Below are 15,321 nucleotides of genomic sequence, written 5' to 3' on the forward strand. Positions count from 1 at the left end.
TCGGGTACCTTCAGAAATGAGTAAAAAGGATGTATAACCTACCCTATAGAGCCCATTATGTATCCTCTGAATTACTGAGTTCACTTCTAAAATAAACATGTTTTTCTTCTGTCAGTTCTTATACCAAAATATTAATATAAATTTTACTTATAGTAGTAAATACGATGCCACAATCATCTTCATTTGATTATGTCTTTCAAAATTTAAAGGTATTTTTAAGTTCCTGTCCATTTTTCTCCTGGCATGAATAAATTTAATTTTTTAATTTTCAAAACTTTATAATTAAAACCATTTTTAAGCAACATTGAGGACGAAATTAGCATGAAGTGATACTTGAAATTCATTTAACAAAAACACATTTCCCTTTTAAAAGACTGCTTCAGAAATGTTTACAAAATAAACACCAATATTTGCACCATGTAAACTGCGTACATTTCTTGATTTTCCTTTGCTTTCAATCTCTGATGAATTAAGAGAACATGGCATACTTCTGGGATCATTATCAGTGTTCTTTAGGAATGATGAGGCACAGGTACCTTTCTTTTGAACTTGTTTCATCAATTTTCTTGTTCCTTCCTTGAAATCTGTGATTTCCACATTGGGCACTTCTGCATGAGAAAAAGATGACTGTTTATAATATCGCTCTCTTGTAAGAAAACATATTCAAGCTTTGTTTCACTGATAAAAATCCCTAAAGAAGAAAACCCTCAAACATATTTATGAATTCCTCCATCACTCAACTCAGTAATGTACTAGCCAATTTGACTAGGATAAAATCAGCATTTCTGTCAGTCCAAAATCTGGATTAACTCCATTTCTAAGTTAATTTGAAATTTTTGTTTGTTTTACCTCCTAAGTAAATTCAATTCAGTTAGACTGAAGAAAGCCCATGGGGTAATAAAATGAGCCTGTATATGGGCAGCAAAAGATCCGGATTTGAATTCTGTAATAATGTAGTGAGTTACTTAAACTCTGAACATCCTTATAACATTAATTATAATGTTGGGATAATAAAACCTATATAGATGGAGAATACCAAATATAATTTACATAACAATTCTAGGTAAATATTAAGCTGTTTAAAAACCATTAGTAACTTTCACCTAAAAAGAATAGATGAAATTGCAATAAAATAGAGGATAAAGTACAGCATTTGCCAAGCCTGTTTAAATAAGATATCATGGAAATCATGTTTCTTATACAAAGAGTTATACTAAGCAGGCAGTGAAACTGAGAGAAATACTTTTTTTTTAAATTGAAGTATCTGTTTTACTGTTTGTTCTGATTTACTGTTTTAATTCTAATTCTAATTATTAATGTAATTCTCAAGCTGTGTTTTATATTATTTTGATAATGTCTGTCCCCAATAATGTTTCAAAACTCTTCAGAATATAGCTCTATGACTTGCAACCCTAATCATGATTTGGGTTCTTATTCTTATTATAAGAATAAGAATATAGCTCTACGACTTTCAACCCTAATCACAATTTGGGTTCTTATTCTTATTATATAGAATAATCTTATTCTGTATTTTAAAAATCAAGGGGTTTCATTTTAAGAAAATAGTTTACACTTCCCAGGCAAACACTAAAACTATGCACGTTTTGTATCACTATCAAATAAAAAGTAAAACCATTGGGTAAGGAAAAAGAGCTCTTTCTAGACAACTTCTCTCTTACTCATATGAACTTGATCAGGACTTGCAATTAATTTTTGAAATTGTTCTGTATCGACCTCTATATTTGAAGCTTCATTTTCTGTCTCTGGGCCATGTCAGTAAAACCCACACATATCCCTGTTAAGCAAAGCAGCTGGCTTTTTAAATGTGATGTCTTTTAGTTCTTATTTACAATCCTAATCACATCATTGATTTCAGTAATCTTTCAGTAAAAGTAGTGATTAATGCTGTCAAAAGCAGAAACGGGGATTCAATGTTGTTTTCTCTTTTTTTAAATAAACCTGGATAATTAAGATTAAGCCTAATAATGTGACTTTAGAGGCCTCTGGGTGATTAAGCAGTTTCCTGTGGTTGAGGATGCAACACAGCACAGACACCACCCTCGCTTAAAATTCTACATACCTCCCAAAAAATAACCACTTATACAAACCACAAACGGTTAAATAAAAATGCTAGGAGTAGTCAATCATCATAACACAAAGGAAACTAGATTTTTGTATTTTTCAGACTCAAAACACAAACAGCACATAAAATTTTATTTGACTGATTTTTTTTTCTGTAATTTAAGACAACCCATAGTGTGTATTTTGCCTACTAAGGCTACAAAACTAAGGTGCCATGACCTTTTTACTAGCCCAGGTATGTTTCTAATGCTCTAAAGAATAAAACAATGATCTGAAAAAGAGAGGATAAAACAAATATGAAGAGGTTAAGAGACATTTTGGAGAAATAAGATATTTTAATATCCAAAGCAACGGAAGAAAAGGGTAAGATGAGGTAATACATTTTAATTTTTAGAAAAAGAAGTCATAAGGCAATAAAGACTGTCATTTTGAATGACATCCATTTATCTGCATTCTGAAAGATAGTATGGAACAAACAAAAGTTTTCAAAGGACTATTTACCACCAAAAGACACAATATGTGAAGAATCTGACAAGAATGCATGTTCAATGTCTGTCATCAACCCACCTCCCCAAAACCAAAAGAAAATATATGCACACACACACATATATATGCATATGTATACACACACACACACACACACACTTTGGAATCAGTATCACAAACCAGTGCCCAATTTAAAAACATTCCTGGACCTCTTATTGATCAATTTCTCTTACAGAAAGGAGCAGAGTATAGTATCTGAACTGAAACAGTATTATTAGAAAATTATATTGTGAGCATTAGGATGTATAATTCATGTTGCTTTCATTTGCTCAGACCATTGTAAAAATCCATAAATCATTTTTTGTTCATGTATTGCTTAAGTGCAATTTGTCATTTTGCATTAGAGGGCTGCTTCAGCTCATTCAGTGCTTTTAATTCACTGTTTAGAGTTTAACAAAATGTTGGCCCTGCTTGATAACTGAAAAGGCACTGAAATGTGAAGCCACCCCAATATTAACTAGGTTAAACAAAATGGAGAAGCACATTTCTACTTTCAATATCAAGATAATGGTGCTTGATGGGATATCTAGTATTTTCAATCCCAAGAACAAGGATTGGTTTGTTCTCTGATGGGCTTGAAGGATTAAAACACAGTAACTAAAGAGTTACCTGAATACTTAAAATTGCATATGCTATAAATCTTTCCCAGAAATTCCAGTCAGCATTCACTTTTTACTATAGATGAACAAAAACTAACACAATGTTTGTGGCATTGGTTCCAAAGCCTTGTCTTCCCACCTCTTAAGTTAGATTACACTACCACAAATAAACCTATTTCATGCTTACCCATAAAAGATGCAATGCACTTTGGGTCTTTTGTATTTGTTCTCTGAGCTGTGCTTGCTGAGAATGACAAGTGCCAGGAACAACCATCTAGGTCAATCCTGGTGGAGCCTGGTTATTGATAAAGTAATTTTTCCTTCCAATTCTAAAAAAAAAAAAAAAAAAAAAAAAACTTCCCTCAAAGCTCTGGGCACATAGCAATAATAAGAGGATTTAGAAACAAATTGCTTTCAAGTCATGTTAAATCACTGCAAACACTCATTTATCCAAAGGCTGGTTAACAAACTTGTTTCTGCCCCACCCTTTGCAGCGAAGGGCAGAGAAGAAAGCAATCCCTTAACCCAGTTTCAAAGTTTGTAAAACACACTTGTGGGATCCATAGCGCCCCCGTTTCTGCTGCACTTAAAGCCCAATGAAATAAAAAATGTGCACTATCACTCTAGTATATAAACCAGGACTTTTATGAAAACTGATTTTGATAACCTCCCTCCAAATAATAAAACTATTCCTCTGTTTCTTAGGGTGCAGTTTGTCCTGGCTCAAACAGTTTGCGCTCCTAGGGGGTGGACAGGGGAGGGTGAAGAAGGGATTACGTACAAAATATTTCCTTCTCCTTTTCCGCTCCAGTAACGGGGGGATTGAGGAACACAGAATATACATGATGCTCTACACTTCAAAGAGGTAGTCAGCCTCATTACTGAGGCTGCCGTATATACAAACCTCATCTCACTAAATTCTGGGGTCCACGGGAGTAAGAATGAAAAAGAAAAACGAAAGGCAGGGATCTGTTTGATTGTCACAGCAAGGGAAAAAGTAAACCTGTTACATTTTAGAGGCATTTTAAAAGGCAAATTTAAAGTGTTGTTTTGTTTTGTGGGTGACGGGGTATGGTTGTTTTAAAGGCTCTAGGGTAAAGGGGCACAGAAGGCTATTAATGCCACTATCTGATTTTGGCTCCAAACAAAATGCTCTTGGAATTGCCTTTGGCTGGAGCTATCTAGCGGGAGGCGGAGGACCAGGCTCTGTTCTGTTCGGCCGGGAGGAAGACCCTACCGTCACCCCGCTGGTCCCTGGCTGGCGCCACAGAGACTAGAAGTCGGAGAGGCGAGACCTCTAGGGGGCCTGGGCTCAGCGACGCTGGTGCGGACACAGACCCCTATGACCCAAGAAATCTTGTAGAGCCCCCGAAAGGCGAGCTCTCCAAAGCAAAATTCTCTGGCCTGCCCTATGCTGATTTCGCCGCTAGGAGACGCCTGTAACCCACGTTTGCGGAGAGAGTTCCATTCAAACACATCTGCTACCAAAAATAAAAATAAAAAAATAAAAAAAAAATTAAGGCAGCTCAAGTGTTACAGTGGATGTAGTGATTATTTACAGGCAAATCTGGCCATCTCATCTCCACCTCTGGAAGCTCTCTGGCTTTCAGCATACGCCCCAAGTCAGCTCAAACTTCATCAAATTTCGGGGGTAGAAACCCTCTTCCCCAGTTTCTGGAACTGCATTGTCATTCAGTTGCATGTCTCTCACATGCAAACACGCGCGCACTCGCGCGCACACACACAAGTGTTTCCATACGTACAAATGAACGCATTAGAAAATTACCGTCATTTTTTAAAAGGCTCCGGGATTCTGACGAGTCAGCTTGAAGAGCTCAAAACATTTCATTTCAATTCTGCAGATCTGAAGAAAAAGAAAGGGGGGAGGGGTGGAAGTACAGATGCAATACCGTATTAATATTCAGATACACTATAATCTCCATTTCATTGATCCACAGGTCCCTTTATACACTGCCGCTCCATTCTCAGCCGCAGACGTGATGCTAAAATCATTTTAACTGCAGCGGTTTTCGCTTGGCTTTGGCCAGTCTTCAATTTACTGCAGCTGGAAAAGGATTAGCCATTTTTGCTGGCATCCTTTCCTTCTAAGCGCTCAAAGGCAGGACCCATCTTCGTGAAAGAGCCAAGTGCGGGGGGCCGGGGGGACCCGGCGTTGCGGGGAGTTGGGGCGCGGAAATCAGGGCAGTAGACGTGCATTCGCGGGACTCTCAGAAGCACGTCTCAGGCTACAATCACGCCCATGGACACTAGCCCTCTTTAATTCCTTGCCAGGAGGAAATGGCAACGTATCTCCAGGTCGGAAAACGACTCTACTTTTCCCGCAGGTTGTGGTGGTGATATTCTTGGGTCATTCATTACCAGAAAGCAGCAAAGGACCTTCCTGCCTCTTTGCATAAGAAGGAGATTGAATAGGGGCTTCTTTCGTGAATAAACAACCAATTCCTTGCTAGTGGCCCATTAATTAAAAATATATATTTATATATCTTTCCTTAGAGAACTGACATTCTATCCACTCTCCAGCATTAAAGAGTTCGCGCTGTGTTTTAACTTCACAAGAACTAGCTATGTGGACGTGCCGCGTTGCCCCTGCGCCTCCGGAATGGGCACTCACAGCTGGTCAAGCGCGTCCTTCGGAACTCAGGGAGGCTCCGTTGGGGCTTACACAGAGCTAAGCCCTGGGCCAGGGAGGATGGATGCAAGTACCGTGCATGTGCAAACGTGTTCGCAGATACCCGCAGCGGTGCACACTCGGGCCCCTTGTGTGCACGGGCCCTGCCCACCACCCCGCCCGCGTTCGCCGCCGCCCCACTGTCCTCACCCCGCGGGCTGACCCCAGGATTGGCAGAAATCAGTGGTCTAATCTAGCATGGTGGGTAAAGGGATCGATCTCCAATTGCCAAAAAAAAAAAAAAAAATAGAAAATAGCCGGTGTTCCCAGCCGCTGCGTGGCACTTGGCCGCACAAGGCGCAGGGATATCAGAGGCGCTTTGCAGCGCTTGGCGGTGCTGTGTGCCGGATGCCCCAGAGCCCGGCGTTAGGATGGCGGGCTCGTAGGAAGCGGCTCATATCAACTCCTCAGTCACTGATGAACGCGCTCACGGCTCGAAGCTAGGTCCTCGAGTGAGTTAATCTACTTGGTAAGTATTTTGTGAATATGTATTTTGGGAGGAAAGAGGCACGTCGAACGCGTCTGCCCGTCTGTAAGCGCTGTCATCCCCACATCCTTTAGCGTGAATTCCTCCGCTTTTTAGGAGTCACCTCCACCCCCTACTCCGTATGCTTCGCCCCTTTCCTCACGGCCCCGTCAAACCCCCTCACCTTTAGATTGACACATGCCATATAATACCCACTTTTTAAATGCCCTGCCAGTCTCTGCTAGGGTCCCTTAATTAGGTAACCCTTGCCAATTAGTGGGCCCTGCGCTACTTTTTCCCTTCTCGATGATTTATTTCCATGATCCGTATTAGGGAAAATACCTTAAAGGAAAAAGAATGTTAGCATCATTGGAAATCCCGCTCCTAGGAGAGGATATCGCAGCTGTTGCTATTATGTTTTCGCATTTGCTGATGCAAACAGGGGAACCTCTCTATTCCCTCCCCATTACCTGCGGCTGGGGACTGGGAACTTTCCGCGGCATTGTCCCCAGCCAGCGCGTCGGGACCTGCGGGGCTGTTCTCGCTCTCACACTCACACTCACCCCGGCCGCTCGGGCGAGAGTTCTGTCCCGCCCCGCCCGGCTGCCGCGTGACGTGTCTGTTTGGCGGCCAGTTTGGCCAATCATCGGCAGCTCGGTGGGTGGTGCTCCTGGGCGATTGGTTGGCAGAATGAGGGCGCTGCGCAAAAACGGAGAAGCCGAGCGCTCGGAGCTCAGAAACTGCCAGCCCAGACCACAGGCTCAGAGGCTGGAGCAGGAGGAAGGAAGGACTGGAAGGAAAAAGAGACAGGTTAGAGGGAAAGAGGCTTGGGAAGAAAACAGCAGAAAAGAAACTGCTCATTACACTTACAGAGAGGCAAGTAACGGTGGAGATGAGGACAGAGGGAACCAAGACTCTGAAAGACAAAAAATACAAATAGAGCGAAAGAGGAAAAAAATGTCAAGAAGAACATCCATCCGGAGAAATGAAGAGAATGAAAGTTTTAAGCTGCAGAGCCGTTCTGTGCTTTTCCGGCACAAAATTATATCGCTGATTTTAAGCCCTTTTGCATTTGCCAGCCGTTGACATTAAGAGGCATGTTTAAGGGTGCCAACAGCATCTCCTTTTCCTTCTCCTCTTCCTCTTCTTCTTCTTCCTCCTCCTCCTCTTTTTCCTCCTCCTCATTCTCCTCCCATCAGCAAGAAGACAAACCGAGGACAGTCTTGAAATATCGAAATTTCCTCTTTGGGATTTGCCAGCGCCGCGTTGCGCCAAGACTGTCGGAATAAAGGACGCTGACTATTGTATTATTGTTATTTTATTAATTGGTCAGTGGAAAGATTACGGATGAGGAAAGGGGACGCCTGTCACCCTTCCTGTGCTAAGATTTAAAAAAAAATGAGGCTGGATTGCGGGAAGCTCTAAAATGAAGCAAAAGGAGTAAGATTTTTAAAGATAGAAAGCCACAGGAGCCCCCACGTAGCGCACTTTTATTTGTATTTTTTCAGATTTTTTTTTTCTTTCGTGGTGGTGGGGGAGGTGATTGGGTGGCTGACTGGCTGCGGGAAGCTACTTCCTTTCCTTTTGGAGATGATTGTGCTATTATTGTTTGCCTTGTTCTGGATGGTGGAAGGAGTCTTTTCCCAGCTTCACTACACGGTACAGGAGGAGCAGGAACATGGCACTTTCGTGGGGAATATCGCTGAAGATCTGGGTCTGGACATTACAAAACTTTCGGCTCGCGGGTTTCAGACGGTGCCCAACTCAAGGACCCCTTACTTAGACCTCAACCTGGAGACAGGGGTGCTGTACGTGAACGAGAAAATAGACCGCGAACAAATCTGCAAACAGAGCCCCTCCTGTGTCCTGCACCTGGAGGTCTTTCTGGAGAACCCCCTGGAGCTGTTCCAGGTGGAGATCGAGGTGCTGGACATTAATGACAACCCCCCCTCTTTCCCGGAGCCAGACCTGACGGTGGAAATCTCTGAGAGCGCCACGCCAGGCACTCGCTTCCCCTTGGAGAGCGCATTCGACCCAGACGTGGGCACCAACTCCTTGCGCGACTACGAGATCACCCCCAACAGCTACTTCTCCCTGGACGTGCAGACCCAGGGGGATGGCAACCGATTCGCTGAGCTGGTGCTGGAGAAGCCACTGGACCGAGAGCAGCAAGCGGTGCACCGCTACGTGCTGACCGCGGTGGACGGAGGAGGTGGGGGAGGAGTAGGAGAAGGAGGGGGAGGTGGCGGGGGAGCAGGCCTGCCCCCCCAGCAGCAGCGCACCGGCACGGCCCTACTCACCATCCGAGTGCTGGACTCCAATGACAATGTGCCCGCTTTCGACCAACCCGTCTACACTGTGTCCCTACCAGAGAACTCTCCCCCAGGCACTCTCGTGATCCAGCTCAACGCCACCGACCCGGACGAGGGCCAGAACGGTGAGGTCGTGTACTCCTTCAGCAGCCACATTTCGCCCCGGGCGCGGGAGCTTTTCGGACTCTCGCCGCGCACTGGCAGACTGGAGGTAAGCGGCGAGTTGGACTATGAAGAGAGCCCAGTGTACCAAGTGTACGTGCAAGCCAAGGACCTGGGCCCCAACGCCGTGCCTGCGCACTGCAAGGTGCTAGTGCGAGTACTGGATGCTAACGACAACGCGCCAGAGATCAGCTTCAGCACCGTGAAGGAGGCGGTGAGTGAGGGCGCGGCGCCCGGCACTGTGGTGGCCCTTTTCAGCGTGACTGACCGCGACTCAGAGGAGAATGGGCAGGTGCAGTGCGAGCTACTGGGAGACGTGCCTTTCCGCCTCAAGTCTTCCTTTAAGAATTACTACACCATCGTTACCGAAGCCCCCCTGGACCGAGAGGCGGGGGACTCCTACACCCTGACTGTAGTGGCCCGGGACCGGGGCGAGCCTGCGCTCTCCACCAGTAAGTCGATCCAGGTGCAAGTGTCGGATGTGAACGACAACGCGCCGCGTTTCAGCCAGCCGGTCTACGACGTGTATGTGACTGAAAACAACGTGCCTGGCGCCTACATCTACGCGGTGAGCGCCACCGACCGCGATGAGGGCGCCAACGCCCAGCTTGCCTACTCTATCCTCGAGTGCCAGATCCAGGGCATGAGCGTCTTCACCTACGTTTCTATCAACTCTGAGAACGGCTACTTGTACGCCCTGCGCTCCTTCGACTATGAGCAGCTGAAGGACTTCAGTTTTCAGGTGGAAGCCCGGGACGCTGGCAGCCCCCAGGCGCTGGCTGGTAACGCCACTGTCAACATCCTCATAGTGGATCAAAATGACAACGCCCCTGCCATCGTAGCGCCTCTACCAGGGCGCAACGGGACTCCAGCGCGTGAGGTGCTGCCCCGCTCGGCGGAGCCGGGTTACCTGCTCACCCGCGTGGCCGCCGTGGACGCGGACGACGGCGAGAACGCCCGGCTCACTTACAGCATCGTGCGTGGCAACGAAATGAACCTCTTTCGCATGGACTGGCGCACCGGGGAGCTGCGCACAGCACGCCGAGTCCCGGCCAAGCGCGACCCCCAGCGGCCTTATGAGCTGGTGATCGAGGTGCGCGACCATGGGCAGCCGCCCCTGTCCTCTACCGCCACCCTGGTGGTTCAGCTGGTGGATGGCGCCGTGGAGCCCCAGGGCGGGGGCGGGAGCGGAGGCGGAGGGTCAGGAGAGCACCAGCGCCCCAGTCGCTCTGGCGGCGGGGAAACCTCGCTAGACCTCACCCTCATCCTCATCATCGCGTTGGGCTCGGTGTCCTTCATCTTCCTGCTGGCCATGATCGTGCTGGCCGTGCGTTGCCAAAAAGAGAAGAAGCTCAACATCTATACTTGTCTGGCCAGCGATTGCTGCCTCTGCTGCTGCTGCTGCGGTGGCGGAGGTTCGACCTGCTGTGGCCGCCAAGCCCGGGCGCGCAAGAAGAAACTCAGCAAGTCGGACATCATGCTGGTGCAGAGCTCCAATGTACCCAGCAACCCGGCCCAGGTGCCGGTAGAGGAGTCCGGGGGCTTTGGCTCCCACCACCACAACCAGAATTACTGCTATCAGGTATGCCTGACCCCTGAGTCCGCCAAGACCGACCTGATGTTTCTTAAGCCCTGCAGCCCTTCGCGGAGTACGGACACTGAGCACAACCCCTGCGGGGCCATCGTCACCGGTTACACCGACCAGCAGCCTGATATCATCTCCAACGGAAGCATTTTGTCCAACGAGGTAAGGCTGAAGCGAAAGGACCACCATCTCTCATCTCCTCCATCAGAAAGCCTCCTCTAGCCCGGCCCTTGTATCTCTGGTGCACTGTATCTATTTTTAGGATATTAGCTTATGTGTATCGTTGTGGGAGCGGAGATGGGCGGTCACCTTCTCCCACTCCTTCGTGTGTAACCTAACTTTCGCGTTGTTCCACCCTTTCACATTTATTTTCATTCCGTCCCCTTGGTACTTTGCCACCTTGGAGCTCCCTCCTTTGCTCTTCCATCTTTCCTTTAAAACCTTAACTCCTGTCAGTCCTTTCCCTTCTCAGTAACCTGGGCATGAAGGGAAACTGCGTGAAGGGAGAGGGAAATGTGGAGGAGGGACTTACTTTTTAGCACTGGCAAAGGTCTTTTTTCTTTGCGTCTGTCCCAGGCATTAATAAAGTTGGCTCTGTTTTGCTTTGTTTAACGATGCTTTTAGTCGCGTGTACAAGTAAGCTATAGATTGTTTAACTTTACACAGTTGTCTAACCTCGAATGCATGTTTTAGTGAACAAGTTACCAGATCCTTGTCCTCTGAACTCGGGTTGCAAAAAAAGCCTTCAGTTCGGCTCTGGACAGCATTTACAGACGCTCTTGAAGCCGAGCGCCCACACAGTGTGAATTTGAATGAAGCTGCGTTGGCACAAACCCCTGTTAAGAGTAAACTAACGAAAGGCTTAAACAATTGTTGTCTTAAATATATCTTTTTAGCTAATAATCACCTTCTTGCCACTGTTTTGGATAAATCACTGCTGTTGGCTTTCTTCATAAAAGAATTTGGCTTGTCAATTCTGACTTCTTTTTAAAAGGATGGAGAAGTGACAAAGTCGGAGGGTGGGGGTTGCGGGGAGAACAAAGTTGGTTTATGTGAAAGAAAGCTTGGACCGGAAAGGTGTGTGGGTGGTAGAGGTGGGGAGGCGAATGCAGAGGGCCTTTGGAGGGGAAAAGAATGGGGGCGGGGGAGGGGGGGCGGGCAGGATTATGAACTCCTTTCCTGGCAGGTTATTTTATTTGAGTCTTAGATATTATTAATTGACTTTCATGAAAATTTGTACAGCTCATTTGTATCTTCAGCACATTTTGAAAATAAACAACAACATAATTCCATGAAATATCCAAACTTTTTGCTTATTGAGCGTGCTGTTTTTCTTGTGTCAACCAGTATGCACCTAAACACTTTTTTAAGCCACTGAAGAAAAAGACAGCAGAATATAAACAGGTTGACTCTGTTAGAGACAATAGTATATGAGCTCTAGCCATGAGGTCATTTGCATTTTCTCTTTAAAAAACACACACACATTTAAAGTTAGCCAATTTTTTTTTTTAACCTTTACAAGTGACTAAAATGTGGATTTAAGTGTCTCTGCATATCTCCCCTGCCCTTACACAGCAATCACTAGGATGAGGTTTTAGGAGAGCTTGGAAATTCAAAAAAATATATACAATTACTTAAGCTAGATATAGTTCCTAACCTCAAAAGTAGACTGCTAGTTCAACCCATAGCATTCAAATGCTCTTGATTTATTTATTTTTTTCCTAGACTAAACACCAGCGAGCAGAGCTCAGCTATCTAGTTGACAGACCTCGCCGAGTTAACAGGTATGGACTCTTTTTTTCCCTAGCAGTAATGGACAATTTACAACCTAGTAAAAGTAGGAAGTAGGTATATTATTCTAAATTAAAATTAAAATGTATAAAATATTTTCAATTAAGGCAGGACATAAATATGAACTATATTGTGTTTCCTAGACAATACATTAAAAATTATACATTATGTTTCATTTATATACAACGCTTAAACTATATTTGAATATTTTGTCAATTTACACTCCTACACAGCTTCCGATAGTCTTCCTCACTGTTCCAAATGTATATTTATATCTATTTTATGAAAATGATATAAACATGTATTTAGCTCCAATTATAGAGTAATGCCTAAACTTTACATGACTTAAGTGCTCAAAATGACTGTTAATCGATCATTTTTAAATAGTTAAGCTTAGGCTATAAAAACTAGCTTTATGCAGAAACAAAGCCAACTAAGAGGTCTGTGAGTCTGCAGCACCATCTGTGACCATGTGGTGGCAGAAGAATGTTTTCTGTGTTTCTTCACCTTTTTTATTCTAATATTCACATTTTTGTACTTCTAGTTCTGCATTCCAGGAAGCCGACATAGTAAGCTCTAAGGACAGTGGTCATGGAGACAGTGAACAGGGAGATAGTGATCATGATGCCACCAACCGTGCCCAGTCAGCTGGTAAGTGTGATCAAAGGGCAATCTAAATGCTAACTTTTATAGTTTTTGTTTTTAAAAATAAACCTAGGAAGGATGATGTCCTAGGCAATTTTCCGTAGGTCTAATGCTGGTAACTCTACAGAAAAATAGTGTCACTCTACTTTGATAATTGCAGACTTAAAGAGAATTGTAAAAATGCAATGTTCCTTTGGAGAGTTAATGTTAGGAATTCATTGTGGAGAGTGTCAGAATACGAAATATATCTTGCTTATGTAATGTTCTTTAATGGACACATTGCATACAGAAGGACATAGCTCTCTCACTTGGTCCAGTTACCAGTCTTCAGTCAATTAAGGTATTCTTAAACTTGTTTGTGGATGAGATAACTGAAGATAGATAAAATTGATTGACCTGCACAAGGTCACAAGAAGATAAATGGATGACTGAAGACTAGCATCCACATTTCTTGTTTTCCAGGGCAATGCATTTTACACACCACCAAGTATTGAATGAGAAAAGTAATGGTGATTAAAAGTCATTAATGGATTGAAAACAGAGTTTCTAATCTTGAGTCTTAGGCTTCAGAACGTTAGGTAATATGTGATAATGTGTATTTTTTGAAGTGTCCTTGGTTTCTTCATATTTTCAACAGGGTCCATGACACATCAAAAGGTGAACTCTGAGTATATTTGTTTGTGGGCTTGATGGTAGTCACTGATAGGTTTCAATGTGCTATATATTCATTTTATTTTACTTTTCTTTTTAGAAAGTCAAGTATTATGAGATCCTGGTAACTCTTATTACTAATACTAAAAGGAAACTCTTACATGAAATAAAATATGTATGTTAAAATGAAAATGATTTGATAAACTTCTGGTGTCCTTCCTAATTTTTTGGTTTTCATCTTTGAAGGGTGTTTGTTGAATATTTTACTTTTTCTATCTAGTTTTGTGTTTATTTGACACATGAAGAAACAGAAAGGCTAGTCAACTTTTCTAACTCCTGAAAATGTTGATCTTAGACTGTCTTTGGGTTCAACTCTCTTGAGACTGGACCTTTATTTTACTTAATAATATAACCATAGAGTGATAGGTTCTTATTTTCAAGGTGATATTAGTCCTCGAGAGCACCCATTCCTTAACACACTTGTGGACCTCTGGATGGTGCTGAGGCAGTGTGTCAAAGGGCAGCGTACACCCCATGGTGGCCTGGCAGCAGTGGTTGCTACAAGCCTCTCACTTGGCTAATGTGTGCTGTGTCTGTGGCTGCCTTAGCCTTGGGAAACCCAGGCAGGAGGAAGGGAAAAAAGGCTGCTCAAGGGTCTCTTTATATTGCTGTGAGTCATTAATATGCAGGCCTAATGAGACTTGAGAACTGCCAAGAATCCCCGGAGGTCTCTGCCCCTTGCGGGCCTTCACGCTAAGTGAACAGAGCATCTATTTAGTGTCTGGGAACCTGACAACAAACCAGATCTTGCCAGAAGTTTATATGTGAGTACAAAGTCCCTTTCATTTTTGCCCTATATATGGCATATGATTTATTGTTATCTTTAAAAACTGTACATTTAGCATTGCTCATTCCTGTTCTTTTTCAGAGTTTCTAATTTAACTGTCAACCTTTTAAAACTTTTAAACTTTTAAAACTTTTAAAACAAAATGTTTAATGTTTTAAAAAGAGTATCTGTTGCATGTTTCTTTGGATGCATTTTACTCCTTTCCCACCCCACATGCCCCGCTTTGTTTTTCCTGTAGCACTTCAATCTCAATGAACATTTCAATTAGTTTAGTCCCTCAGACATAATGACCCATAATAACCTAACTGAAGAAAGAGAAATGAAGAAACATCTGCAAAAGAGCCAAATTTGGAAGATAGATGAGAACACATTCTTATCAGTGCATCTTCCCAGTAGCTACTTTATTTCACAGTCACTCAGTGTTACCATTTCTGTAATGTTTCTTTCAAATTATTGGAGATGTCAAAGCATTTAAAAGAATACTAAAATGTTAAAATGTGTTGTGGAAAACATTTCAGCCAGGCAGTTTTTGTTTTTATCAAAATGTTAAAATTTTTTTGTATCTTTAAGTTCTTAAACATGTAAAAGTGTTACAGAATTAACAATCCTTTTATGTATCTCATTAGTAGTTACACGGCAGCCACAACATACTGGGCACAATAATAGCTATTTTAGGATTGTAATAAACCACTTATGTTAAGAAGTGATTGCACCTTTGTGTGCTGAATTGCAATCAGATTTAATGTCTAATTTTGTTGTAAGAATGATTTTGAAGTGTTTTCTTTTAAGTATAAAACCTCAAATGCAGAGAATTAAAATGCATTTACTTAAAGACTTTTTTCAGTCCATTCTGCTGTTATGTACTATAAACCTCACATCAAGCAGCTAGACTATTTCTAAAAATTTAAGCCTATTTCAGATAAATCTGTTTTATTTCATTGTAAAG

The 15,321-nt window shown here is 43.4% G+C and overlaps 1 protein-coding gene and 1 long non-coding RNA gene across 3 annotated transcripts in view; one reads left to right on the plus strand and one right to left on the minus strand.

Annotated features, from left to right (window-relative positions):
* Positions 1-521, minus strand: part of LOC129532864 (uncharacterized) — a 54,045-nt gene extending 53,524 nt beyond the window's left edge. Inside the window, exon 1 of the long non-coding RNA XR_008678799.2 lies at positions 433-521. This is a non-coding gene — a long non-coding RNA (uncharacterized lncRNA). The remainder of the gene's footprint in view (positions 1-432) is intronic.
* Positions 522-7,948: 7,427 nt separating this feature from the next.
* The window catches only part of PCDH10 (protocadherin 10), a 58,298-nt gene continuing 50,925 nt past the window's right edge, over positions 7,949-15,321 (plus strand). For both annotated transcript variants that reach the window (XM_019025941.4, XM_004040387.5), the window contains exons 1-3: positions 7,949-10,603; positions 12,167-12,225; positions 12,777-12,883. In XM_019025941.4, coding sequence (XP_018881486.1) covers positions 7,973-10,603; positions 12,167-12,225; positions 12,777-12,883 — 2,797 coding nt within the window. In that variant the 5' untranslated portion in view covers positions 7,949-7,972. The remainder of the gene's footprint in view (positions 10,604-12,166; positions 12,226-12,776; positions 12,884-15,321) is intronic.

Source organism: Gorilla gorilla, chromosome 3, assembly GCF_029281585.2.
Source record: "Gorilla gorilla gorilla isolate KB3781 chromosome 3, NHGRI_mGorGor1-v2.1_pri, whole genome shotgun sequence".
NCBI lineage: Eukaryota > Metazoa > Chordata > Mammalia > Primates > Hominidae > Gorilla > Gorilla gorilla.